The 26,045-nt window shown below is 46.3% G+C and overlaps 2 protein-coding genes across 2 annotated transcripts in view; one reads left to right on the forward strand and one right to left on the reverse strand.

The window, feature by feature from the left end:
• The window catches only part of FBH1 (F-box DNA helicase 1), a 142,164-nt gene extending 132,836 nt beyond the window's left edge, over nucleotides 1–9,328 (forward strand). The window contains exon 23 of the transcript XR_013827173.1: nucleotides 9,163–9,328. The gene's annotated coding sequence lies outside the window, so the exon portion shown is untranslated. The remainder of the gene's footprint in view (nucleotides 1–9,162) is intronic.
• The window catches only part of IL2RA (interleukin 2 receptor subunit alpha), a gene marked incomplete at its 3' end in the record, with an annotated part of 37,520 nt that extends 18,147 nt beyond the window's left edge, over nucleotides 1–19,373 (reverse strand). The window contains exon 1 of the mRNA XM_079913759.1: nucleotides 19,122–19,373. Within this exon, the coding sequence (XP_079769885.1) occupies nucleotides 19,122–19,185 (64 nt within the window). The 5' untranslated portion in view covers nucleotides 19,186–19,373. The remainder of the gene's footprint in view (nucleotides 1–19,121) is intronic.
• Between the last annotated feature and the right edge of the window lie 6,672 nt (nucleotides 19,374–26,045).

Here is a 26,045-nt window from a genome sequence, read left to right on the forward strand (position 1 = left end):
CTGGGAGTAGAACGGAGCCCTGACTCCCAGTTCAGTGCTTTCTCATCGTTATCTTCAGGAACGAGTATGCTTCTCACCCTGCTATGGAAGGTTCTCTCTAGCTAGGAGTTAGAGCTATGTCTAAAGTATCTGGGTTACTGGGAAGTGTTTGTGAGATGTTGTGGTTTAATTCAGATCATTATCTTTGAAGTCAGAGAGCTCAGGTCCTCCATTTGGGGCTATTTATGTAATAGTAACTCACATCTGAGCCCTGCCTGTGTGCTGCTCACTTGTAGAGATCACCTTCCATGCTCACTACAACCCTCAAAGGGACATATTGTCACCCCACTCTGTACAGCAGGAGATTGAGTTTCAGAGAGATTCAGTCAATCGCCCAGGTCACACAGCTCAAGGTAATGGGATCAGAATCACAAGAAAGCCCACTATTGCTGCCCTTATGTCTACCTTTAAAAAAAAATCTCACTTTTACTTCCAGGAAATTCTTTCAAATAGCAAACATAAATGTCTCAGGAAGAAGCAAGGAAGAAGAGATCAGAGTGTGGAGAAAAGGTTTGCATGGACCTCAGGTCGCCGTAAGAGCTCAGAGGGCTATGCAGTTGGTTTCTCTGTAGGAGTGAGATTCAAAATGTTGAACAAGCAGGGTAGCAGGGTCAGGAACCAAGGATGCCAATGAGGATGAAGCCGAGGGTCCTGGAGCCCTGTCTGCCACACGGTAACCCTTCAGTGCCGATATGTGGGAGGAGCCAGGGGAATGAGTAGGGAGGGTCATTTGACAGGTTCAAAGCAGCAGGTGTTTACCAACAAGCTTGGAAGTATTTCAAATTTTAACAACCAGTATGACGAAGGCAGTGATTCTCAAAACTTTTGGTATCAGGACCCCTTTATACTCTCAAAAATTACTGAGGACCCCCCCGCAAAGCTTTTGTTTTTGTGGGTTATGTCCATCATTGTTTGCCATATTAGAAATTAAAACTGAGAAAGTTTGAGTACATGTTTATTAATTCTTTTTTTTTTTTACATCTTTATTGGAGTATAACTGCTTTACAATGGTGTGTTAGTTTCTGCTTTATAACAAAGTGAATCAGTTATACACATACATATGTTCCCATATCTCTTCCCTCTTGTGTCTCCGTCCCTCCCACCCTCCCTATCCCACCCCTCTAGGTGGTCACAAAGCACTGAGCTGATCTCCCTGTGCTATGCGGCTGCTTCCCACTAGCTATCTACCTTACGTTTGGTAGTGTATATATGTCCATGCCACTCTCTCGCTTTGTCACAGCTTACCCTTCCCCCTCCCCATATCCTCAAGTCCATTCTCTAGTAGGTCTGCGTCTTTATTCCTGTCTTACCCCTAGGTTCTTCATGACATTTTTTTTCTTAAATTCCATATATATGTGTTAGCATACGGTATTTGTTTTTCTCTTTCTGACTTACTTCACTCTGTATGACAGACTCTAGGTCCATCCACCTCATTACAAATAGCTCAATTTCTATTAATTCATTTTTAAGTAACAGTAACAAGCCCTCACACATATGAACTAATCTGATCCTGACAAGTGTACTATGAAGTGGACATTATCATGATTACTGCCATTTTACAAATGAGACATCAAGGCACAACGAGGTTTGGAGAATTGCCTGAGGTCACCCAGCGAGGTCGCCCAGCTAGAGGACCCACAGGGATGGAGCTGGAGGCTCATCTAGGCTTCCGAGCCGTGGTCTTGACAGGATGCTGTGCTGCCTCTTCTAAATTCCTACCTCTAGCCCTGAGCTCTAGTCTAGACAGAATGCCTTCCACCTTTCCTTCTGGCCATCCTCTGGTACTTCAACTCTGTTCAAAACTTCTAGGTGAAGATACTATTTCTTCTTCTACTTAACATTGCCATTGGGGTTTTAGTCAATTCAATCAGACGAAAGAATGTAGGGACATAAAAACTGGAAAGAAAAGAAATAAAGCTATCTCTGCTTGCAGATTATACGGTAGTGCGTCTAGTAAACCCAAGAGAATCAATGGTGGGAGTAATAAAATAATGAAATAATTTTAAAAGAGAGCAATCAAGAGTGATACTAAAGAAGTGTGGCATGGGGTGGGTAGGGAAGAAACACTTTTTTTTACAGGATAATGCCAGCTAAGGAATGCAGAAAGATGGATCACAAGGGAATTGTGTGCAGAAAGGTGGATCTCAAGGGAATTATGTGCAGAAAGATGGATCGTAAGAGAATTACGTGCAGAAAGGGAATTAGGTTGAGTGAAAAAAGCCAGTTTCAAAGGTTACATATTGTGTGATTCCATTTATTTTGCAGTCTTAAAAATGACAAAATTATAGAGATGGAGAGCAGCTTAGTGTCTGCCAGGGATTAGGGAGGAAGGAGGCGTGTGGCTGTGGCCATGATAGGGCAGCGGGAAGGATCCTTGTGAAGAGAACTGCTGTGTATCTTGGCTCTGGTGATGGTCACATGAATCTACACATGTGGGACAGTTGTGTAGAACCAAAGACACACATGCACGGATGAGAGCATATAAAATTGGTGAGATCTGAGTAAGACTGATGGATTGTAGCAAGGTCAATTTCCTGGTTGTGATATCATGCTATAATTTGGAGGTAAATTGAATGAAGGCTATATTGGATCTCTCGATATTATTATTTACAACTGCATGTGAGTCTATAATTATCTCAAAATAAAAAGTTAAAAACATAGATTTACAATAGCTGGTCCAAGATCAAGCAGAACTAGAATTTGAACCCAGCTCATTCTAAACTCCACAGCCCAACATCTTAACCATTACAATACAGAGCTTCAATACATAGTTATCAAAATCTACATAATCTTTTACCCATGCATCCTATATCTGGAAATGTATCCTGAGAAAATCACAAAATAAAAACTTTATACATAAAAAAAAGTTAAAAACAAACACACACACGAACAATCCTCTGTTCCTCTTCTTGTCCTTGTTTCTCTTGGTGACCCTGACATTCCTGTGATGTGACACTTCAGCATCTCCCTTAAATTCCACTTTCCTTTGCCGTCAGGTCCAAACCCTTCTCAAGAGTCCTTGCTTAGACCTCTGCGGGAGCCTCGCCCACGCCCCCTCTCTTCTGTAACGTTCACCACTCTCCTGCAGCCCTCCCAGCTGCAGACCCGCCAGAGCAGTAGCATCTTATCATTTCCCTCCACCTCCCGTGTCTCCCCGCCTCCGATATGTCTTTTAAAATATCGTCAAGCCAAGCATCCTAGGGTCCCAGAGCACAGAGCTGATGCGCTAGTGTCACGGTAAATGCCTGCAGGTGAGGTATTCTCTGCCTCCGTGATTCACCGCTGGGTACCACAACTGCCCCTCCCTCTTTTTCCTTTAATCTGGGAAGTGAGTTTGTCAAACACTGGACTCCCTCCTGTCGGGAGGGATTGACAGCATTTCCTTGCTTTGCTTTGGGGACTGAGTCTGCCGATCAAATAGCAGATGGCAGATTCCTCAGAGCCATTAAGGAGCTTGTGACCATAGGAGCTTCTTAGATACTCCAGGTCACTGCCTTTGCCACGCTGATTGGTTTTCTGGGCCTCCTGGCGTGGTGCCCCTGATGAGGGGGTGGAATCCTTCCTGGCCTGTGAGCCAGGTAAGGAGGAAGGCTGCTCCTGGCTGTACCTCGTATGAAGGGTGAACAGGGTTCACCTGGCAGGTTCGGCAGAATATGTCACCCTGGCAGGGGGAATGCCAGGTTCAGGGGACTATAAGTGGAATGTTTGCTAGAGTGTGAATGGCAAGGGTGTGAATGACAGAAATGTATCTGTGGAAATAATGTAAGTGAAAGGACCTTGATATCTGTAAAATGTCCCACAAGTCTTGATTGTTGCTATTATTATCTCTCGAGCAGTGTTGTTTTTAGGACCAAATGATAAAATATGTAAGGTTCCTTCGTGAGTTGGAAAAAAAATTATCTAAAATGTTAATTACTTAAAGCTTGATTGTGTCAGAGCAAGGAAATGGAGTTTCTTTTGACGTCATCTTCTAAGGACTATTTATGAGAATTCTGCATTCGTTTCCTTCCTCTCACCTATATTCACAATGGCCTTCACATCTAATAAAACATGGTCAACTTCCTGATCACTGCCGACTAGCTCCCCATGGTTTAATTTGAAAACTTCCAGTCATTTCTGGTTGTTGTTGGCTGTCCATGTCACCTACTATTTATTTAAACTGTTTCTTCAACGTGGGCAGCCGTAGGCACTGAAAGAATGCTTGAGTGTATTGGCAATTGCGTCGATATTATGGTCTATTAATCAGTTAATTCAGACACATATCCATCTTTGTTTAGCATAAATGCTGAGGGGAACGTGGCAGACCCAAGTTTGTTTGTGCTCAGGGCTGGGGGGATGGGTTAAGGCAATTTAATGGCATCAAAGAAAAGGTGTCTGATTCCCTGGGTAAGAATAAGAGGGGAGGCTGTGTACTCTGAAGGGGAAGATCTCAGTGCAGCTGGGCTCATTCTGCAGTAATTAGCATCCTTCATCTGTGAGTTCTGTGTGTGTCTGACCCACAGTTTCTGAGACCCGGCTGGGCCTCCCAGGCCAAAGAGTCAGAATTTCCACTACCCAAGAATGAGTGACTCATGGGGTAAGATCCTTCTGGAGAACATCTTCTTCCTTAATCAACACTTATTACCAAGAAAAAAGAAGGTGGGGGAGATGGGTGGGAATCCAGTTATTTTCTCTTTCCCTTGGAAGGGAAAAAAGGAGACTGAGAACCGACAATATTCCTCCCAGAAGCTGTCCCTGAATCAAAGCTCTCGTGTTTCGGGGTCTCACATGCTTCTGTGAATGAAATTTTGGGGGTGGTTGTGTTTTGCCCCTGGGAGCCTAGCTGATAACAAACTTCTGTACTTGAAAGTGTTAACCACAAGTTTACTGCAGAATGTCAACCTGATGAAAATTAAAGGTTGTCAGATAAGAAAAACAAGGGGGATAGAAATAGACCCGTGTTTTTTCTCTGAAATTGAAAAGCAGTTTTCCTTCAAATCTTTGAAACCCATTTCTTGGGACGAAATAATGTTTTTCGTAGAAATGTGCTACGTTGGTGAATCCCACCCACTGTCCCACCCATTCGGGTCTCTAACAGCAGCTGGCCACGCTGACATGGACCCTAAGTGTGGCAGGCACCCCAAATCCACATGTACAGAGCCTGGGGGGACCCGGGTCAGGTGTTGCCAGCAGGAACCCACACCTGCCGCCTCCACTCCACCTCCCGGGGATGCCCGCCATCCCCCTAACTCTGGGACACTCTTCTTCACGCCTCAAGAATCACACTCAGTTTTAAACAAGACACACGTGTGTGCTGTTTGGATTCAATGTTTGAGGCCCCCTTGCCCCCCCAAATCCGTATGCCGAATCCTTACTGTCCAGCGTGATGGTGTTAGAAGGTGGGGCCTTGAGGTGAGATGAGGCCATGAGGGTGGAGCCTCAGGGGTGAGTTTGTGCCCCTGTAGGAGTCATGGGAGAGCCGGCATCCTCTCTGCTTCCAGCCATGTGGGGACACAACGGCCCTCCCCCAAACCCCACCACGCAAGCCCCCTGATCCCAGCCTCCAGGAATAAGTGAGGAATGAAGTTCTGTTGTTCTGAGCCCCCCAGGCTTTGGTATTCTGTTAGAGCAGCCTGCACAGACATCACCGTGCGTTTTGGATGGGGATCAGACCCTTGCGTGGAGAATGTCAATCCAGACATGGACATGGAGGCCACAGACTGCCCGGAGGGGAAGGTGCTGATTTAGGTTCTGGGGTTCTCGGTGCTTTGGGAGCAGCCCTGATCTGCTTGTCCACTGTGACTCGCTTAAGTCGGGTTCAGGGTAGACAAACAGCAGCCTGAACGTATTTCCCAAATCTGCATGTCGGCAGGCGCTGCCCCATAAACAGAAGAAGGATGAGGATGTGTCAGAGTGGGCGCATGATGGGGTGGGTGACACAGGGTCGGGAGGAGGTTATGTTAGGATCGTCGATTAAATGAGACCCAAAGCCCTCCCGGTACTCCAGGGACTGGCCTCGGAGAAGCAGCCTCAACTGAAAGGCTTTTGATGAATTCAGTCTGTGGACTCAGCCTGGGCTGTCCTCCCTTGGCCGGCACTGAAGGAAACGGGCTCCGTGTTCCCCAGAGCGCCCTTTAAAGGCGCCTTCCCTAAATTCTTAGGTAGCACCGAAATCCGGCCCTCTGCCCAGTGCCGTAGGTGGGTGCTGTTCCTTTCAACAGACACCACAGGCTTGACGACCACAGATGATGGTCCTGCAAGGGGCATTTGTGTCGGGCTTCTTATAGAATTTAAACCCCAGGTGGCAGCGCTTTCCCAGGGCATGGGAACTTAAGACCTGTTACCGTGATTCACTGGGAATTGCTTTGCGCTGAAAAGGACAGATGGGACTCGCCAAGGATGTGGTAATTGTAGCGTGAACTAGATAGACTTCCTTCCGTAGTGTGAACTGATACCTTCAGTCCTGCTTACAAATGGACCGGATGCAGGTAGGGGAGCTTGCCGGCCGCTGGGGGGCTGAATAGCTCGGTCAGCACAGGGCTGAAGGGATGACTTTTCACTCCGCTATAGGGTGTTTATTAAGCCGTAGAATGTCGGGACAGAAAGGGGCTTAGAGACCCTCCCTATCCATCTCCTCGCATGCTTAGACAGTGCCCACTCTGTCCAAGGTGTGTGAGACATTGCACACCGGGCACTGATCGGGGTACATATATGGACCTCTCTGGTCCTCACAGCCCCCTATGAAGTGGGCTGTTAGGAATATTCATGACAATTAATACAATGATTATTATATAGTACATTATTATAATTAAAATATTAAATGTATAATTGATATACAAAGTACTACAGTATAATTAATATAGTTATAAATAAGAAACATTTAAATATGATTAATTATTACATAGTCATTCTTACTGGCTCTGTGTCATACACGATGGCGGTGAGGCCCCGACAGGGTCAGTGACCTTCGCGGAGTCGCACAGCTGGTCGGTGTGAGGCCAGCGTTTGGATCCGCAGCCTCACAGATGGAGGTGCTCGTGACCCCGTTCGCCCACAGTTTCCTCCCTGTGTCTCAGCTGCATCCTGTTCATGTGGCCACCGTATGCTCTGACCGTCCCCCGCCCCGTCCCACATGTGTCCCGCATGGTGGGAAGGCCATTGTGGGCATCTTGGGGTGGGGTGGGTGCTGGAGCTTGAAGAGCAGATGCTGGGTGCTAACGTGCAGAGATCGTTCGGGCTGGACTCTACAGGGACTGGGGCTTCATAGGGAGTGCCAGCCAAGGGAAAGGAATAAGGATTTTGCCCAGGGTTCCTGGGCAGCTGGGCGGATAGTAGTGTCTTTCACTAAAATGGGAAATAGAGGAGGAAGACCAGGCCTGGGGCCACAGCTCTGGCTGTACTGAGTTTGAGAAGTCTGTGAGACAGCCCTGTGGAGAGGTGCTCTGGGCCTTGGCTGTGCAGATTGGAAGCCCAGCAAGCCATGTTTACTGAGCACCTACTATATCCTGGTTACTGTAGGCAGGCCGCCGCGTCCCACTTTATACCCACAGCAACTGAAGCCCATGGAGGTTAGAAGAACCTGCCCATGACCAGCTCCCCACTAGGTCACTCAGCGCCCTCTGGGGCTGCACCCCCTCCCCCTGTCCCGTCTGCCGTCATACGCACGGATGCCAGAGCCAACGCTCTAAAGCCCAGACTGCATCCTTCCCTTGCCCACGCCGCTCTGTGGTACCCATTCCTCCCAGGATACAGTCGAAGCCCCTGTACTTGGCAAGGCTCCATGACATAGCTCACAGCCCAGCCTCAACAGCCTCCACCTCTGCCCCCCGCCTGAGCTCTCCAGCCTGGTGGACTATGCTCTGTCTTTTGTCGTTAACCTTGCTCACGACTTCGCTTCCACCTTCTCTACTTCTGCTTGTCCTGCAGGCCTCCCTTGCTGTCACATTTCTCTGGGAAGCCTCCTGGACCTGTCTCTTTGGTTTTGGGCATTCCGCTGCACTCCCAAGCTACCCGCCATTTCTTTACACAGTGCTTGCCACACCGTGTCCATCAGATGCCTCCACCCTGCTGGAGCCTGCAGAGAATGGTACCCAGCGATTGTTTTAAAGGAAAGGAGAGTCACACAAGTCCAAACCAGGATCTGAATCCAAGCCTGCAGAATCCCAAATTCATGAGCCCTTTCTGCTCTCCCAAGGTGCTTTCCAGTTGGGAAGAATTCCAAATAGGCCGACGAGACGCGGAAGATTATAAGAGGCGAGGATGCCCCTAGGCTTTGAAATCATAGGCGAGGAAGCTACGGTTGCAGAATAGGAGACCTGCGGGCTGGGGTGCCTGGAGCTGGGGGGCCTGATGTGCAGAAGACATGCAGATGGTCCAGGTCAGAAAGAATATGGGATGCCAGGCAGAGGAAGTGTGCCCCACAGGGAGCGGGGAATGATTTGAGCTCTTTGATCTGGGGAAAGGCATCACGAAAGTTGTTTTCAGGAGAATTAATTTGGGGATGGATCAAAGAGTGACTTAAAATGAGACCTGGAAGGCTTACCTAAGAAGCCCAGGGGAGTTAATGAGACCTGTCGACTGTATGCTTCCTTTGTACAGGGATGGAGCCGGTAGCCCGCCTCCATCACTTTCTTGGGCACGGGAATGACTGCTTCACAACTTCAGTCTCCTCATCTGTAAAAATGGGAATGATCATGGTGGTACCTGACTCACAGGGTCATTGTGAGGCTTCTGTGAGGTAACAGGTGCAGCGCACACACTTACTCTCCCAGGAGGAGGAGGGCGGGAGGCTGAGGTGTCCTGACAGCTCTGCTCGCAGACCCTCTGCACAAGCCCACTGCAAATTCAGGCTAGAGGAGTGAGGTTAACGAAGCCCTGGGAAGAGGGAAAGTGAAACTTGATGGCCAGTGAAAGGCGTTGAAAGCCAAAAGTGAGATAAACAACGACCCGTTTGCACATCAGAGCCGAAATGCTCACCCTTTGCAGTACCCGTGCTCTCCTGGGTGTCAGCAGGGTGTCAGCGGAAACTGCCCTTTTATTTTTAAAAGGTTTTGGGGTTTGTAATTTTTTTTGTAGTTGTTTGTTTTGCTTTCCACTTAAAATAAGGAGTTTTCTCTTCACAAAGATCCTTTTATTCTAAATCAGGCTCTGAACAGAGGTGTCACTACCACAGGGACCGGAAACGGATACCACATTCAGCTGGGTGTGCAGGCTCTGGCGGGTTTCACCAGCCGGGGACGCCGTGACAGCCCCGGCCGCAGCCAGGAAAGATGCCAGATGCGCAGCCTCCCCCGAAACTCCCGGGAAACTCACAGAGCCCCGAGGCAGGAAGAAGCTGACGTCAACTCAGCCTTCGGGGATTTCAAGCAAAACTCTTAGAAATGATTCCTCTGCCCTTTATTTGGTATCACGATCTTTCTCTGAGGAGATGAGCCAATTTGCTCCAAGGACCTCATTTCATGAAACTATGTATATGTAGTTATACACACACACACATATATATACACATATTATATACACGTGTGTGTATATATATATACACACACGTACATATATACACATAGTATATATATGTATGTGTATACATACACAAACATGTATACATATAAACACATACTATATATATATATATATATATATATGTTTTAAAGAAACACTGTTGCTTTGCTTTTAAGTATATAAGGTAACCGGACTGACTAGGTTCCCTTCATCTCTTCCTTGGAGAGGAAGGTCCTTCCTGGGCGTTTAGAATTGGGGAGTGGTTCACACTCCGCTGAGGACATGCCATCGGTCAGCACTGTGTATAAATGGTACTTCTGCAATACCTGGGGGCTGTGGGAGCCATTAGTTTCTTCTTCAAGGAATGTAACTACTCCCACCTGAAATGTTCCCACTTTCTTGGTCAGGGACTTTCTTGAGCAAAAGAAAGCTTCTGCACATCCTCTATGTTGTTATAAATTCAAAATCTGTGGTGTTTGATTTTAATAACTTCAGTAGTTGATAATGACCAAGTAATGCTCTCAGCCCTCCTTTCTGTCCCAGATGTTAGTGTAAAGGTGAGGCAGTTCTTGATTCAGTAGGTACGGGGAGGGCTTCCCTGGTGGCGCAGTGGTTGAGAATCTGCCTGCCAATGCAGGGGACACGGGTTCGAGCCCTGGTCTGGGAAGATCCCACGTGCCGCGGAGCAACTAAGCCCGCGCGCCACAGCTACTGAGCCTGCGCGTCTGGAGCCTGTGCGCTGCAGCAAGAGAGGCCGCGATAGTGAGAGGCCCGCGCACCGCGATGAAGAGTGGCCCCCGCTCGTCGCAACTAGAGAAAGCCCTCGCACAGAAACGAAGACCCAACACAGCCGAAAATAAATAAATAAATAAATAAAGAGGTACGGGGACTCGTATAAGAACAAACATTTGTCTGTGTGTTCCATTCACTCTTTCTTTGTATTTGCATTTTAGATCTCAGCTTGTGTTGGCATTATCTGTGCGATATATTTCTCTCCTGCTGGATGGTGTGTTCCTGGCGGCCAAGGACTGGGTTACATTCATCTCCTAACCCTGTATCTGACACATAGTAGTTGCTCAATAAATATTTGCCGAATGAATGAATCAACAAAGGAATGAAGCAGTGCCTGAAGGTGATGCCACAGGCGAGACTATCCCCCTCCACCCTCCTGTGTCCCTCCTCCACCTGTCACACCCATCCTGTCTGTCTACCTTGGCAGCAGTGTTTTCACTCTGAAAAACTTCACAGCAGAGAAGATTCCCACCATCATGCCTCAGAGGCACACCTGTCCTCACCTTTGTTTTCTTATTGCTGAGGATACAAAAAGCAGCAAGACTTCTGAAGGAGGTATCTATTTTGGGCCCAAACAGAAAAGAGTGGGTGATTCTGTGGGCAGAGATTCCTGAACGTGGTGGGGTTGACTCATGCCCGGAGGTGCTCAGAATTTCCTCTGTTTCGTGGGCGTCTGGGGCAGACATGGCTCGACTCGAGTGCTTTCTTTCAAGCACAGTCAAATGCAGGAAAGACACTCCTAGCTGCTGTTTGGGGCGTAGAAGGAGGGGGAGAGTGGGATTCAGAGGACTTAAGTCTGCAGGGGCTCTGTGTGCCTGAAGAGGTCACCTCCTAGAGGAGATGGAGGGATCGCTGCTGGGCATCTGGGGTCGGAGTCTGTAGGAACAGGCTCGTTCACTTACGCACAACCAAAGCAGCAGCAGGACCTCTTCAGAGCGGACTCTCTTCCACTTTTAAAAAAGTGAAATTAAACTTGTTTACTAACGTGGGTTCAGGAGAATCATCAAGAACGAGGGCTCTGCACCACTCCAGCCTGGTTCACATCCTCGCTCCCCACCCCGGTTGTGTTCCATGGGCTAACTTACTCACTTCTGTGAGCCTCAGTTTACCAGGTGCAAAATGGGGGTGAGAGCAAGGCCGACCTGATTTTCAGGATTATTGGAAGGAACACTACATTTTCACATAATGCCTGTAAGAGAGCATGTAGGCTGTGAATATTAGCTCTTGTTATTATCATTCGTGTTTAAAATGTTTCTTGGGGAGTTCCCTGGTGGTCCAGTGGTTAGGACTCGGTGCCTTCGCTGCCGTGGCCCTGGGTTCAGTCCCGGGTCGGGGAACGAAGGTTCCACAAGCCACGCGGCATAGCCAAAAAAAAAAAAAAAGTTTCCTGCAACAAGGCTGAAGGCAAATAAGCCTCAAAGGAAAAAGTGGGTACTGGGATCAGGGTTTGTGCCAGGCCTGCCCCAGATAGCCGTCTGTTCTCCAGTTCACAGCTTCGCCCACCACTCAGCTTTCTCTCTCAAGAGGGCCTCCTGAAGACCAGCGGGCTTTCCACGCTCTTTCTTTTAAAGGAACCAATCGCCTTCTTAGCACTTACTTTTTATTCTTTAGAAACCTGCTTCTCTTTCTTCTTCTTTTGGGAAAAATTATTTAACTGTTCCTAGCCTCCTGATGCCAGCCTGGCCTTTCACTGCATCCAGAATGATTGGAAAAGGGGGGAAAGCAACCCAGGAAGCAGGTCTGACTAGTCTGACCCAGGCTATTCACCTTACTTGGTCCCTTGTGAGCTTCTGGTCACCCCCCACCCATGGCATCCACACTTAGGTGCCTTAGTGTTTCTGCTGCCTGAAATCCTCCTGGGTACCTGACGCTGGGTTCAGAGTGCAGGCACCGTGGCTGATGGAAAGCCGCATGGCCAGGGTGGGTGGGGGCAAAGTGTCACGTGGGCGGTCAGGATGGAGGTCCCAGAGCTCTGGCCTTGTGGTGTGTCGTTGGCCAGGGCTAGGTCGGGGCACAATTCGGATGTAGGGGAATAAGACCCTGGACTTCTTGACTGTTACCCAGAGGTGTCATGTGGTCCTGGTCATGCTGATTCAGTGACCCATTGTGGGAATGAAGTCTACCAGACCCCAACAAGGTGTGTAGACACTAGAGGATCAACATGAGAGGAGAACACAGGTGCTTCTTGTCGGAGCAAAGGTACTAGTTTTTATCAGATCATCATTAGCCATTTGAGCCTCATCTTGCATGCAGCCAACACAAAATATGAAAGAGTTCGTTCGGGTTTTTCCGTACCATCTTACGGAAAACCCCAAACAAACATTTTGGCCAACCCAATATTTGAAATATGCGTCATTTGTTTTGTTGCTCTCATTAACACCTCAATTTTCAGTTGTTACTCAAGGAGCATGAACCACGTATACAACTGTAGCAACATCATTAGGAAACACCACCCTCCAGCCTCTTCTGACATTCACAAGCACAAGCTTAGAGCCACCTTCTCCAAGAAGCCTTTCTGAACGCTCCGCGAAGCACCTTACCCTGCTTTGGTCGCTGTGGCATGTGTCAACTTTGCTGCATACCACTTTGTAATATTTGATCTTGTGTCTTTCCCAGACTGGTTTTCCCATTTTACTTGCAGGTTCTGTGTGGGGTGGACACAGCACACATTTCTTCTCTCCTGTGACAGCCTTGCTACTCAAAATGGGGTTAGGGCATTAGCAACATGGGCCTCACAGGGAGCCTGAACCAGAATCTCAGCCCCCATCCCTGACATCCTGAGTTAGAATCTGCCTCACAACAGGCCCCTAGGTGATCTATAATAGATTAAACTTTGGGAAATACTGTGCTAGGGCACCTATTCCTAGTGAATAGAAATAAAACAATGGAATTGGACCAACCATGGAATCATTATTCTGTGGATTTCAATCCTAACCGCATCTTGAATCATCTGAGGAGCTTAAAAATAATGTTATCCTTATGTCCGATTCTCATCCCCAGAGAGTCTGACCTAATTGGTCTTAATTGGTCTTGGGTGAGGCTTGGGCATCATTTGTTAAAGTTTCCCAGACGCACACTTAATGTGCAGTTCATGCTAGGAACCACTGCTCTAAATACATTTCCCAGTTGGACTTGTGTTTTCTCCCTGATGGAGGCAAATCCCAGAGTAACGTCCAAACAAGTCAAACAGCCAAAAACTTCCTGAGTAATCTTAGAGTGGAAAATACCTAGAGATGATTCTATTATTGTTTTCCCCTAAATGGGTGGCTTATTTGAAAGCCTGAGAGGGAGAGGGATTCAGTGATGGCTGTTGACTCGCTGGCAAACACTGCTGCCTCCATTGGCAAGTCTTCAAGGTGGGAGTTGCTCAGCAGATGTTTTATCTCCAGTCTTAGGCCAGAAGCAGTTTGAGAGCAAAGACCTTTTCCATCTTGGTAATCCTAACACGTGGATGGATGGATGGATGGATGGATGGATGGATGGATGGATGGAAAGATGGGTGGATCAATGGATGGAAAGATGGATGGATGGATGTCACTGAGAGTCGACGTGAAGACCTAAGGGGAATATTGGACTGGAATTTGGGAAGCCTGGATTCTAGTCCTGGCTCTTCACTTTTCCTGTTTGCCTTGTGTCCTTGGTACATTTTCTTACTATCTTGTCTAGGCACCCAGGCCTTTTAGGTTGCTTTTGCCAAACCAACTATAGCTCCCTTACCAGGGAGCATAACTTCCTGTGTCTCATCCTCTGTGCTCACAACTATAGCTGTTCAGATATTAAAGAACCTCATTGGAGGTCCTTCCTGGAGACCCTGGTTGATAGGGAGGCTACAACCCTAAATATTATCCTCAAAATTTTGTGCATATGTACAGTTTTCTAAGGAGACAGTTAACAGCACTCATCAAATTTGCTCAAGGACTCACCACTCAAGAAAGATTAAGCCAGATGGAGTCTTGCTATCACTTTGTTCTTCCTGTTGGGAGGTTCAGGATGTATGTATAGGAGTGACAAATGAGGTCTGTCTTTATGTGGTGAGGTTCTATGGACCATTTTTTTTGCCCCCTTGATAATACTTGGGGCAACGGCTGACTCCACCGAAGCAGAACTTCCTGAAGAAATTACTAGAAAGGGTGGCCAAAGAGGGGATGAGGGAGCTCGTTAAGGGTCTCCAATCTCTCTTCCCCTGATACCTGCCTGGATGAAGAACAAGAGAGGAGAGTGTCTGGAAGTTTAGATACCCCCAGTGGCTTCAGAGGGCCCCTGGGTGGGCCATGACTGGTACCAAGGTGACACACATTGTTAGCCTGGAGAGAAGGAATCCTAGCTTCTAAGTCCAAAGGGATCAGAGGCCATTCCTGCCTGGCTTGGGAAATCTCTACACCACTTTTGACAAATTTTCATTTAGGCTCTGCTTAAACACTTGCAGAGAAAGGGAGCCCAGGGGTTAATGGAGAGGAAAAGGATAGAGGAACTCTTTACTCTGTTTGGCTGTTGGACATTCACCAGACACGAATAAACCCACAGTTCAAAGTTTTACCTTTTTTTTTGGCCTTACCACGCAGCATGTGGGATCTTAGTTCCCTGACCAGGGATCGAACCTGTGACCCCTGCATTGGAAGTGCAGAGTCTTAACCACTGCACCACCAGGGAAGTTCCCAAAGTTTTACCTTTTCAGCGGCATCCCCCACCCAGCCTCTGTCACCTTTCCACTCAAGTCTCCTTCCTTTTCTGATTCTCACTGCCGCCTAAAGTCTGGGGCAGGGGAGCAGATGAGGAACAAAAGCCAAGATCCTCTCCTAAAGCCAAGAATCTACTGGTTTGCCATCTGGGTGCTCTTTCATTTGAAAAGTATGAAAGACACATATCCCTAATTTCACTTTCTAGGAGGGGAAGTTAAAACATAGAGATTGGAGGGCAGCAGAGAACAACTGGAATTCCGCCCCATCCATCTTCCCAGCCAGCATACGCGCCCCTCTGTGGCTCCCCCGACGTGGCTGGAAAGCCTTGACCACTTTCAGGGATGCAAGGCTTATAGCTTTTTGAAACAATCGATTGAATTAAGGTCCTCTTTCCTTTTGTGATAGGGAATGGCCTCGGATAAAGAGAAGGAGGTTCCCGCTCATGAAAGACCTCCCCTGTGAGAAGCAAGGAAATCATTTGAGGGCAAAAATGCCCGAAAAGCGAACAGCAGGAGCCTCACCCAGCAGTGAGAAGTGTTTTTGCCTTGACGTTTACAACCTCGCCTGAGTGCTGCGCGGTACCTTCCAGGAGTTGGAAATAACCTACAATGATACGTCAGCCTCGGCACTTGGGCCTGCAAAGGTCTCTTAACCCAGACCCTGCTGTGTATGTCTTCGGTTTGGAAACTTTTTCATCCAAAAGTACGCCGGCTTGAAAAGGCCTTTCGACAGAGCTTATTTTATTTCCTGTTCAGAATTCTTGACATAGAGCAATAGAGCTAGAAGTCAGTCTCAGGATCAGCTCCATCAATCTTTTCATTTTGCAGAGAAACTGAGGCCCAGGGAGGTATAGAAATTTGCCAAAAATCACGCCCTTCACCTCCTCCAACGATGGTCGTTCGGAGGTGCCTTGGACCACTTTCTGTTCCCTGCGAAGTTCAGTATCCCTGACTCTTCTATCCACTGACCTCAGGTGACATGGCCCCCCTTCCCAAAGGAACTCTGTTTATTTTTACAGTTTCTACTGATCATTGGAAATGAAGGGAGCGAACTTGAATGACCACCACATTGAGGGCTAGCCTGACTTAAGGGTGACTGTCGCTATGATAGGAATGACTTCAACAAGAAACAACACAGAAGCCTCCAGACTACTCAGGGCTTCAGCCAAAGAAGCTAAGAAGTCTTCTCTTCGTATGAGTGAAGTTGAGGATAGGAGCTGTAGAGCTCATCAGCTGTCCTCTATAGCATCTCTAGCTGACTGTCCATCAGTGAAGTCAACTCTTTTTGGTGTCTTAATTCTCTCAGATCTCAAAAGGAGCAGATGTACGGGTGATAAACAGAACTGCCTATTTAAGACATGCTGTTTTTAAAGAAAGTAGCAACTGTTTCATGAGGTACTTCCTAAGTTTACCAAAGCCCCATATATATATATATATATATATATATATATATATATATATATATATATATATACATCTTCTCCAAAGTACATCTTAAAGATGAGCAAGGAAACAGTGGTAATAACACCTTGGGATCTAGAGAAATTGAATGATTAAATATGAAGAGTTAAACATTTTGTGTTTTAATGATACATGTGAAGATGGAAATTCCAGTGTGGGCAGTCATCTTTACAAGAAAGGATAATTAGACAAAAATATCATCTTAATGGGTTTCTACATTGTTTTTTTTTTTTTTTTTTTTTGAGTCTAGGGCATGAAGATTTGATCACAGAATTCCTAGAATGAAAGGAAGATGATCAAGGCATAGATAAACTCTCAGAATTTCCACAGTGCTGAGAAAGGCACCTTCAATAACGTGCCTGTTGGCAACATCAGGAGAATTCTCTTTTCAACCACATCCCAGGACCCAGTAATACAGAGACTCAAAACACTCATGTTGACTAATACATCCCCTGTCACCCATCACAATTTTAAATGGTGGCTTTGGAAATTTTCAGACTGAAAATCTTCCTTATGAATCAGCTAGAAATTGCATCTGTTGACAGTCTGATTGATTTCGTTAGCAACTCTCCCTTCTGAGGAATAAAAAGATTTGTTTATTTGAAGACTGGGTTCCCCTGGGAGGAAAAAGCTTGAGATGAGATTATTTCTCACCCTGGAGTGGTTCCTAAGCCATATGTGGATCCCAGAAACTCAGCCCGTATCATTCTCTTTAGCTACCAAGTCCTCACTTGCCTCTGGATGGGACCATTTCATGCCCTGTCTGTGCTCTTACTCTTTCTACGGAATCATCTCTGTAGAGCTCGGACCCTGTCTGCAGGGACCAGAAAGAGCACATGGCTGAGAAAACTGGGCTTGAGTCCTGGCTCTGTCACTGCCTGTGTGACCTCTGAGTTTTGAGGTCTTCTTCATCTCTTGGGTTGGTGACATCCACCTTGCAAAGGGACTATGAAGAGGAAAAGAAGACTTACACGTCTGGCACATAGAAGGTACTCTATAAATGGTCATTTTTACTTTCTAGTAGTCTTTTATTGACTCCCAAATGAAGTTTAAATTTTTAAACTTGTTACGAAGGCCTTGGGTCATTCATTTGACGCCATCCTACCTTTCCAGTCTTAATCCCCAGCAACCCCACATCCCCGTCCAAGGCTGGGGGCTGTTCCCTGATGCTCTGCTGTGTCTTTGCTCCTGTGGGCCTCTCTATCTGGAATCTCCGCTCAGGGAAATTCACTGCCCCCTCAGGGCACTTTTTGCTGCTGCTTTCAGGAAGCTTTCCGTGATATACACATGCTCCCCTAGATCTTATCCCATTCCACCCATACTGCTGTTATTATATCTATGCCTTTCTTCCCCTTACTAGGTTATATGTCTCTTAAGGAGTGAGGCTATGTCTTGTTCATTTTAGTATTTCCTACAGTGTTGAAAAGGGGAACAAGACATATTGGATAGATTTTTGAAGAGGCGAGTGTATGAAGGAGGCCTCACTGCTACAAGACCATTCAAATCTTCAGATAAGTCATCATCGGCTGGCAATAACACGCGTTTACTTGAAATGTGTTTCCCAGAGATGAGGCATGATTAACTGTAAAGACTTTTCTGTTCTGGCTTGGCTTGACCTCCCACTTTGCAAAGACCCTGTGGAGGTAGAAATCTCATTATGAGCCTTCCTAAAATCACGCCCACTTTTCACTTTAAAGTAAAGAAGATCCTACACCTGGGTCACTTCACAGCCCAGTGACTTGGTCATTTCCCCTAAACAAGCAAAAAAGACTCCTTATGCATCACCCTGTTTCACTTCTTAACGTATCTTTCTGTGACCACTTAGCATCATTATATATCTAGAAACGAAGGATATAAAATCATAGACTCTGATATCTTACCTGTTTTCCTGCATAAGCAAGGGAAGATGTTATTAGAAAGTTCACACTCAATTAAGAAGGAGGTTTGAGGTAGAAGTTGGTGGTTTCTTATTGCTTAAAAAAAAAACTGACAAACCCTTTTGAAAGGATGAAAGGAATTCAAAACTTTCATATATATATATATGTGTATATATCCACACACATACATACATGCATATATACACATAAGAACATAAGAATTAATGTTCTGAAAGTGATATGCTTATTTTTTTAAAACTTCTATAAAGTTACACGTATAAGAAACTTCCTAGGTATTATTTCCCGAGACAGTAAAAAACAAAGTATACATCCTTGAGGCTTAACTCTTCCGAGATCTTAAATGATCCCAATGTTTCACATATGAGTTAGTAATGTCTGCCAGACATTCACCTGGTCTTAGACTCCTAGTAGATTCTTAGTATTATCTTACAGCTTTGTGGGTGCAGTGGAAAACTGAATTCAGTGGAAAATCCAAGTTCTTGAGGACTCTGCTCAGTAGTATGCTAACATTCAAATATCACATCACCCCATTCTTCCCAGAATCAGCCGTCAAAGACTTTGAGCGACAGAGAGCCCACCGTTCCAAGTTCTCTTTATAGGTCGGCGATAATTGAGGCATAAAATGGGCCCCCGGTGGGCTGTGGACATAGGGGTAGAACCCAGGATTCAACCCCCTTCCCCGTACTTTCTACTTAGGTGCCTCTCGGATTCTGTGGCTGGGGAGAGTCGACATCCTTAGCCTTCCCAGGACTCCGAGGACACCAGTGACCCCTTACCTGTCACGCAGCCAGGTACAACGATGAATACGAAGAATCCCCACATCAGCAAGCCTGGCTCCATCGTCCGGGCCCCTGGGATCAGCTGCCGATGTGAGGGCCAGGAAGAAAAGGTACTTCTCTGCAGAATGCTGGGTTTCCTTTCAGCCTCTTGCTGGCGTCGCGCTGGGAGGCTGGGGAAGGATCAATCCGCCCAGGTTGTCATCCTCGCTGGTCCATCCGTCTCTAGGACAGTCAGCACTTGCTCTATATAAGTATTAGCCTGGTTTGTTCAGTCAGGAAATCGTGCCTACCACTCTCTTCTCTAGTCTCAAATATAGGAAGTGGTTTTAACCAGCTTTTTTTTTCTTTTTTTTCAAGTTCAGTTGCTGGGAGGTGTGGGCCGGGGTTGGTGAGAAGATTGGGGTTCGTGTATGAATCCTTTCTTCAGCGTTCCCCTGAAAAGGGGAGGGAGATTCCCCCTGCCGTTGAAGGAGGGTGAGCAAGCACTTCTTGGCAGTGGTCTCAGCTAGAGTTTCATAAACTGGTGTCACTGTGAAACTGAGGTCCTTCCCCAGACTTGCAGCTCCCGGAGGAGTGGGCAGGTGCCACACAAGATGGGGGGCAAGGTCATGCCAGGAGTGTGGGGGAGCAGTCTTGGTCCTGGACGGGAATTTCCTAAAGCTGTCTGACGACGGATCCCTTTAAAAAGTCTAGTGGGCATCCGGGTGGGGTCTCCATACTCAGAACTCATGAATACTCTCCCAAGATTTATAATCAGTACTAGCCATAATTATTTCACCACGATGCTCTGGGTTCCTGCATGTGAGTTGTCATTTTATAAGATGTTTTGCCACCAGATGTGTCTTTCTCTTAAAAGATCATTACTGGGGACTTCCCTGGTGGTGCAGTGGTTAAGAATCCGCCTGCCAGTGCAGGGGACAACATGTTCGAGCCCTGGTCCGGGAAGATCCCACATGCCGCGGAGCAACTAAGTCCATGCGCCACAACTACTGAAGCCCACGTGCCTAGAGCCCGTGCTCCGCAACAAGAGAAGCCACCACAATGAGAGGCCCGCGCACTGCAACGAAGAGTAGCCCCTGCTCGCCACGACTAGAGAAAGCCCGCGCGCATCAATGAAGACCCAAGGCAGCCAAAAATAAATAAATTTGTGGGAAAAAACAACCCAAAACAAGGATCATTACTAAAATGTGGACTTTGGTTTTCGATGTTGGGGGTACTCAGGACTTTTGCTGCCATGTGTGGGATCGTTAGTTGCAGCATTCAAACTCTTAGTTGCGGCCCGTGGGATGTAGTTCCCCGACTAGGGATCGAACCTGGGCCCCCTGCATTGGGAGCACAGAGTCTTAGCCACTGGACTGCCAGGGAAGTCTCTTCCCTGTTAGAGATCAGAGCTATCTTCTGATTTTCACGAAATGGTTGACCATGTTTTGCTAAGTGGAGATTCGTGTAATCATGTAGTTATAGTAAAATACAATTTAAAAGATATTAGAAAGCAAGTGAAAATATTGACAAAAGGAAGAACCATCCAGGCAAGCCAAAGCAGTTCATGGTTCCAATATGTGTTGCTGATAATTCTCTAAGAACATTCTGATATTCTCTAAGAAAGGTAATTATGATCTCTGAAAAGGGCTTTGAAAGGCTGCACATGGACCAAGAGTGGTTTCCAGATTAAGTACCAGAGTTTGCAGAGAAAAGCATGAACTGATCTCTTTCCGGGAGTGAAATACTTTATCGAAATGTGACAGGATTATCTTTTACGATTCCAGAGCAGGCTTACGCTCATTGCTGGAAACATTTCAACCATGGGATGAGTGCGGCAATTCCTGTTATCTGCCGGGCTGTCCCTGTTATTAAGCTGGAGACTTTGCCTGGCTACAGTTATCATCGTATAGTTTTGAAATAAACTTACAGAAAAATTGGAAGTATAATATAAATAACTCCCCCCCCCAAACCATGGAAGAGTAGCTGCCACTGTGATGTTCCAAATACAGAATTGACGATGTTCACTTTGATCCCTTGATCCAGGTGGTGTCTCCCAGGGGCCCCCACTTTACAGTCACTATAACCCTAACTCTAACCCTCTTTGTAATAAATAAGGACTTGGTGATAAGAAGTAAATATCGTGTTACACATCAGACTTTCAATTTATTCATTTATTTGTATGTACAGACTCAGGATTTTCTATCTTTTTCACTGGGTTATAATCTATCGCTGTCATTTATTTCAGTGCTCAAACTGTCTCCTGTTTGTCCACCGCAAGTCCATTCAAGGTGGCTTCTGTGTCCTTTTGACACATCCCCATCATTCTTTCTGTACTTCTTTGCTTTGGGAGCATAAGGAGATTCTTCCAGGCTCATCTTGTACTTTCTCTGTCCCAGCCCTGGAATCAGCCATTAATCCAAAGAGTCCGGGTTCCTTCAGAGGGAAATAGTGTTTTGATGCCAAGATATGCTCATTGCTATTGGGGTGGCACTACTCCTAGGCTCCCCCAATGAACAGAGCTAGGGACAGAGGTGAGGAATACATGCATGTACACACCCCCCCCCACACACACCCTTTATATTTCTGTATCCATCTATACATATTGGAAACCATGAGTTCACACTGATACATCCCAACATCCCAAATCCACCTGAGCACCACAGGATTGAATTCTAGTTTTTTTCCTTTTCTGTATGTGTTGGTAACTCTCTTCCCTGATGGTGGGAAATTGGCTTCGTTAGCCCTTGTCTGTTTACATTTGATCAGTCCCCCTGTATGTTACCAGTCTCTCATCTCTGCCGCCATCCCCTTCCCCACACAGGTACCCTATTCTGCCTGCTCAGGCTCTGAATCCCTGTTCTGAGCCCACCCCCAGACTCCAAGGGAATGGCCCCTTCACCTGGTCAGGCTCTGACAGCTCTTACCAGGTCACCCCCCCGCCCCCATGGATGTCCTTCTGACCCTGCTTGGGTGCTGCACCCCCATCCCAAGTCATTCCCCTTGGGAATGACCTCCTCCCCTTGTGTGAGCTCTGACAACCTTGCCACCAGCACTAGGTGTCAGCCCCCTCCCCCCAACGTGGACTCCGATAACACTAGTGTATCTGCCTGTCTTTGTGGACCCCCCCACCTGATCAGGTTCTGACTCCCCCCACTGGGTTTCTCCCTGTGGGGACCCCTGCTCCGCTCTGCTTGGACCCTGACTCCTCATCTTGGATGGTCTCCCCATAAAGACACCGTCCTCACCCCCTTTGGGCTGTGACCGCCCCCCAACTCTGGGCTACAGTGTCACCTCCCACCGGACACACAGTTGTCTCCCCTCCTTTGCTCCACCAGAAAGCTTTAGCTGAATTATTCAGAAAGGGAAGGAGAAGAGGACAGTTAGTGCCCACACTTCAAGAGTAAAGCCGTAAAAGGAAAATGAGGCCAAAATGTGCAATCCAGCCCAGCTCAGAGAATGAGCACACGTGCAGTGAAGGAGCAAACAAATCATAATGACCTCCAAGCTTTGAAGGTGCTTCATGTGTTTTTAAACTCTAGAGGGTCTTAGGAATTAATATTTCTTCTTGGAAAGTAACAGTTACCTAAAGTTTACTAAAACTTCAGTTTTATTTTTTTATTATTTTTTAAAAATATTTATTTTTGGCTATGTTGGGTCTTTATTGCTGCGTGCGGGCTTTCTCTAGTTGGGGTAAGCGGGGGCTACTCTTCGTTGCGGTGCACCGGCTTCTCATGGCGGTGGCTTCTCTTGTTGCGGAGCACGGGCTCTAGGCGCGCAGCCTTCAGTAGTTCTGGTGCGTGGGCTTCAGTAGTTGTGGCTTGCGGGCTCTAGAGTGCCGGCTCAGTAGTTGTGACACACGGGTTTAGTTGCTCCACAGCATGTGGCATCTTCCCGGATCAGGGCTCGAACCCGTGTCCCCTGCATTGGCAGGCGGATTCTTAACCACTGTGCCACCAGGGAGGTCCTCAAAACCTTCAGTTTTATATCAGTTTCTTTTTCTTCTATGAAGTTAAAGTAATATTAAATTTAATGATATATATTTACAAATTTTTAAGGATCAAAGAAATATTAACCAGGACTTATAAGGTACATTTGGACTGAAGTAAGTAGCAAACATTAATCTCACAGATTAATTCACTGATATGTAAAATAATCAAAACTTGAATTGTAATTTTTTTTGCTTTACAACAGAACCTCCCTCAACCCCTCCTCACAATAATTAGAAGAGTTAAATCCATTTTACTAGTAACAAAATAATAGCAAAATAGATTAAACATCTTTTATTTTACATTTTTATTATTAAAAATAATATACAAACTATGAAAACAAAAATAGTGATTTGGGGGGTCTTTTTTATAATTAGAAACTTTATTCCCACCCCCACCGCCAATTAGCAGATGGGTTTCATATTAGTTCAACTGGAGGTTTTCTTCCTGTAGTTGTCTGGGGGGTCTTTTTAGTCAAATAACTATAATTTTTTTTTTTTTTTTTTTTTTTTTTTTTTTTTTTTTTTGCGGTACGCGGGCCTCTCACTGTTGTGGCCTCTCCCGCTGCGGAGCACAGGCTCCGGACGAACAGGCCCAGCGGCCATGGCTCACGGGCCCAGCCGCTCCGCGGCATGTGGGATCTTCCCAGACCAGGGCACGAACCCGTGTCCCCTGCATCGGCAGGCGGACTCTCAACCACTGCACCACCAGGGAAGCCCAAATAACTATAATTTTTATGAGTGGTGTTGCTGAATTAGAGCCTCGTATCAGAGGCTCACATTTGACATCTTATCCTGCACTGGAATGCTGAGGAAAAAGGAAGAATGTAGAAATTGCACACTGCTCAAAAAAATGATCAGTTGTTTTATCTTGGGAAGCTCACTTCTCCATTTTAAAGAAATTTCAGGTTGGAATTTTTCATTTTCACTTTGAAATGTTAGGACATGTTTTTAAGTCAGTCCCGTTGGGAGAACCATGTTAAAATTCTTTTAGTCACAGAGCCAAGTCAACATGATATAAATGTGGGGATTCGTTAAACTGAATAATATCATAAACACATGATGAAATTAAAACCCCAGTTACAGAACAGAGACTAGAGACCAAGAAGTTGACAACCGCACCATGACAGCTGGTGGGATGGAGACGGCCAGCAGGTCCCCCAAATCATCCTTCCCTTCGTCTTGGGCGAATGATTAGAACACATTCCCTAGCCTCCTGGAGCTAAGTGTGGTTCTGTGGTGATGTTCTTGCCAGGAAATGTTAGCGGAAGTGATGTTTAGCACCTCTGCCTGGCTTCCCTTCTTTCCAGCTGGCTAGAAGGCTGTGACCAGAGTAATCGTGGAAGTTGGGTGCCCCACCTGGGTTTCTGAATGCCTGGAGCACAGCTACCTATGACCTGGAACATGTACCTCAAATTGCTATACAGGAAAGTGGTAGATATTTTTGTACATCAAGTCACATTCTTGTTGGGTCTTTTGTTACAGCAGCTTAGCTTACCCTGACTAATATCATTGGTCCCAGTAGACCGATCAAACATCACGTGCTCCTGTATCGGTGATTTCCTTGGGGCAGCAGGCTTGCTTAGGAAGGACTCATCCATTCTCAAATCCCGTAAGAACAACCATCATAATAGCCTCGGTCTTACTCATCATACATGGAAAAAACCCCAGCATTTTGTGAGCTTCTAACCAAAAATGTTTTACCTTACCTCTTCAAACTGTAGGGCTCTAAACACTAAATCTAGCTAAATGATTCAATTGTTTGACATGTTATTCAATCCAAGTTTCTTCTTAATATTATTTTAAAGTTTCACAGAAACATCTTGACCTCTGAACCAAGACGTTGCTGAAGTTCAAATAGCTAAGCAACACCTAGTTCACTAGTACAGCAGCAGAAAAAAATATCTTTAAGTATTTAATGGATTGCAATGATGAAATATTTACATTCATATTAATGAAAAGCTTTAAAAATATATCACAAAGTCCCCTGAATTTTTCTAACAAAATAAGAAGACCAGGTGTCTCTCGGCGCTAAGATGGACTCATGTAAGACAGATAACTTGGTTATCTTTTACAGTTTGCACTGAGCTGAGCTTTCAGTCTTGTCTCCTGATCTTGACAGCACAGTGTCAAGGCTGAGATGGGAGGAGAGGAGGAGAAAGCAGATCGAGTCTGTCGTGAATTGTGTATAATTTCGTACTGAGGCTCCATAGAGCAAAGCTGCTGCCCTTAGTGGATTTACGATTAAGAAGGAAAGACACTTGACTGTCACTTTCTAATCCTTCAGCCTCGAAACCCTGGGTTAAATCCATTTCACCCATCTTCACTCATCAAGGTCATGTTAAGACTTGCACGTCCTTGAAGTGGCATGTAGCCTAAACAATAAGATATTTGCCCAAGTTGTCTTTTAGGAGTTTGGAGTCAGCTGTGTCTATTTCAAGCTGAGCTGGTTATGACTAGACAGGACCACTGACCCTTCAACTGGGCAGGTGCACGTGTCCACGTGGTGACCTTTTGAACGTGCAGAGGCCTGTAGCTTAGTTACGCCTGCGCAGAACGACCATCATCACACCTTTTCCCAATCAGCTTTCCCCACGCTCCCTACGCCTCAGATCACCCTGCTCCTTTAGTCTTCATCCCATAAATGCCCCGGCCCCTTGCCTTAGGGGAGCTGGATTTGAGACTTGTTTTTCCATCTCCTCGCCTGGCTGCCTTGTGAATAATCCCTCTCTGCTTCAAACCTCAGCGTCCCAACGTTTTTGTCTTGCTGTGTTGGGTAAGATGAACCTGGTTCCGTAACAGACTGACTCTATCATTCACTATTCCTATGCCTTTTTTCCCTCTAGTCTGGTGGTTAATCTTTGGTGGGGGGAGGGGTGATTAGGCTTTTGAGAATCTGATGGAATCTCTGATTTCTTCCCTTGGAAAAAATGTACATCAGCACATCCCCAGGA

The sequence above is a fragment of the Stenella coeruleoalba genome (genome assembly GCF_951394435.1).
Source record: "Stenella coeruleoalba genome assembly, chromosome: 2".
Classification (NCBI taxonomy): domain Eukaryota; kingdom Metazoa; phylum Chordata; class Mammalia; order Artiodactyla; family Delphinidae; genus Stenella; species Stenella coeruleoalba.